The sequence below is a fragment of the Sinocyclocheilus anshuiensis genome, unplaced genomic scaffold (assembly GCF_001515605.1).
Source record: "Sinocyclocheilus anshuiensis isolate Anshui unplaced genomic scaffold, SAMN03320099.WGS_v1.1 scaffold450, whole genome shotgun sequence".
NCBI lineage: Eukaryota > Metazoa > Chordata > Actinopteri > Cypriniformes > Cyprinidae > Sinocyclocheilus > Sinocyclocheilus anshuiensis.
In genome coordinates, this window is record NW_015546056.1 from 1146827 (window position 1) to 1148622 (window position 1796).

At 37.2% G+C, this 1796-nt stretch overlaps 1 protein-coding gene across 1 annotated transcript in view; it reads right to left on the reverse strand.

Annotated features, from left to right (window-relative positions):
* Positions 1–233: 233 nt before the first annotated feature.
* The window catches only part of LOC107699279 (Golgi-specific brefeldin A-resistance guanine nucleotide exchange factor 1-like), a 36802-nt gene continuing 35239 nt past the window's right edge, over positions 234–1796 (reverse strand). Inside the window, exon 38 of the mRNA XM_016500491.1 lies at positions 234–1305. Coding sequence (XP_016355977.1) covers positions 1034–1305 — 272 coding nt within the window. The 3' untranslated portion in view covers positions 234–1033. The remainder of the gene's footprint in view (positions 1306–1796) is intronic.

The following is a 1796-nucleotide window of genomic DNA, read 5'->3' on the forward strand; positions in this document are numbered from 1 at the left end:
ATACCCATCAAAATAAAATCAAACCTGACATACAGAGTTTAGCTGGTTCGTTTAGTTGAAAACATCAGCGATGTGTCTGGAATGTTGTAGAGATGCATGATAATTACGTGATGTCATCAAAACAAGCCATATTTTATTGTTTTTAAAAAAAAAAAAAGAACTGGACTTAAAGGGACAGTTCACCCAAAAATGAACATTCGGTCATCCTCTACTCACCCTCATGTTGTTCCAAACCTGAATGACTTTCCTTCTTCTGTGGAACATCAAAGATGTTTAAAGAAATGTTTTGGTCCAATAGAAAGTCATTTGGTGACAAGCTTGTTTGGTTTCCAACTTTCTACAGAAGGTCCACAGAAGAAAAAAATGCATACAGATTTGAAATGACATGAGGGTGAGTAAATAATGACAGAATTTTAATGTTAGGGTGAACTGTGCTTTTAATTTTCTCACTAATGAACCATGAATGGCAAACATTACGTGGCTACATCTCTGACTTTTTCTCTGGAGCAATTTACGGCAAAACTATATAATTAAAGTGTAAAAGCCACAATAAGAAACCATATGAATTGTCAAAATAAATTGTTTTCTTCATCATACTGTACAGTTTTATTTAGCTGGAGCGGTGATAAAAGCTAATGTAGTTTTTTTTTTTTTACGGTTTCATTAGCTGGACCCAGTGTGCGGTACACATTACCCATCAGCCATTCTCTGTGATCACTGCCTGAGTAACAACTGCGTACTGATACATTAAAATCTGCTCTGACAGGTGTAGTTAACCTAACCGACCGAAATCCAGTCCCATCAATAATGATCTGTCCTCCAGGGTGGCACCTTCCTGTTTTGAATAAATACGATCATCTATGTAACATCTCTAACTGAAGGACATTCAAATCCGAGCGGTTTGGGAGTTGCTTTGATGTTTGAAAAGAGGAGAGGCAACCATGCATGTCAATGTCCTCTCACACGCTCTTGTTCCAGGTAATTTAATAGTGTGGGCTACAGCGAGTGAACAGTCAAATCAGATGCCTCTCCTTCAGACGCACTCTTTGGGCTGATGTTTGAGGGGCGGGTCAGTCAGTGGTGGCCGGGGCAGCAGGGGCACGGGTGAGGTAGCCTCTATGAGAGCTGGGTTCAGGATGATTGGCAGGGACATCGGCGGGACACCCACTTGCAGCGGAGAGGCGAGGGGCTGCAGGATGAGCGGAGACTGGCCCAGAGGCGGCGGCAAGGACTCGGGAGGACTCATCTTTGCTGGAGTGGGCATCGGAGGTGTTGAGGGAGGAACTGGAGATGATCTGTCTGATCCTGCACAGAGGAAAGAAAGCAGAAAAGTTCACAATATTTTGACAATTTTCATTGAGAAAAATTGTAAATTTTTCAATTTTCATTGAGAGAAAATGTATTTTGATATACAATATTCTTCAAAAGTTTGGGGTCAGAAAGATTTTTTTTAATAATAAATAAATGCTTTTATTCAGAAACTATGCATTGGTGTGACAGTAAAAACTATTGTAAATAATAAATAAATGTTAAATTTTTCAATTTTCATTGAGAGAAAATGTATTTTGATATACAATATTCTTCAAAAGTTTGGGGTCAGAAAGATTTTTAATAATAAATAAATGCTTTTATTCAGAAACTATGCATTGGTGTGACAGTAAAAACTATTGTAAATAATAAATAAATGCTGTTCTTTAGAATTTTATATCCGTTAGTGTCATAAATATATCATTTTCCACATACCAAACTGCCAATTATTTAAAATAATTACTTTTTTTTTTTTTTTTTTTTTTAAG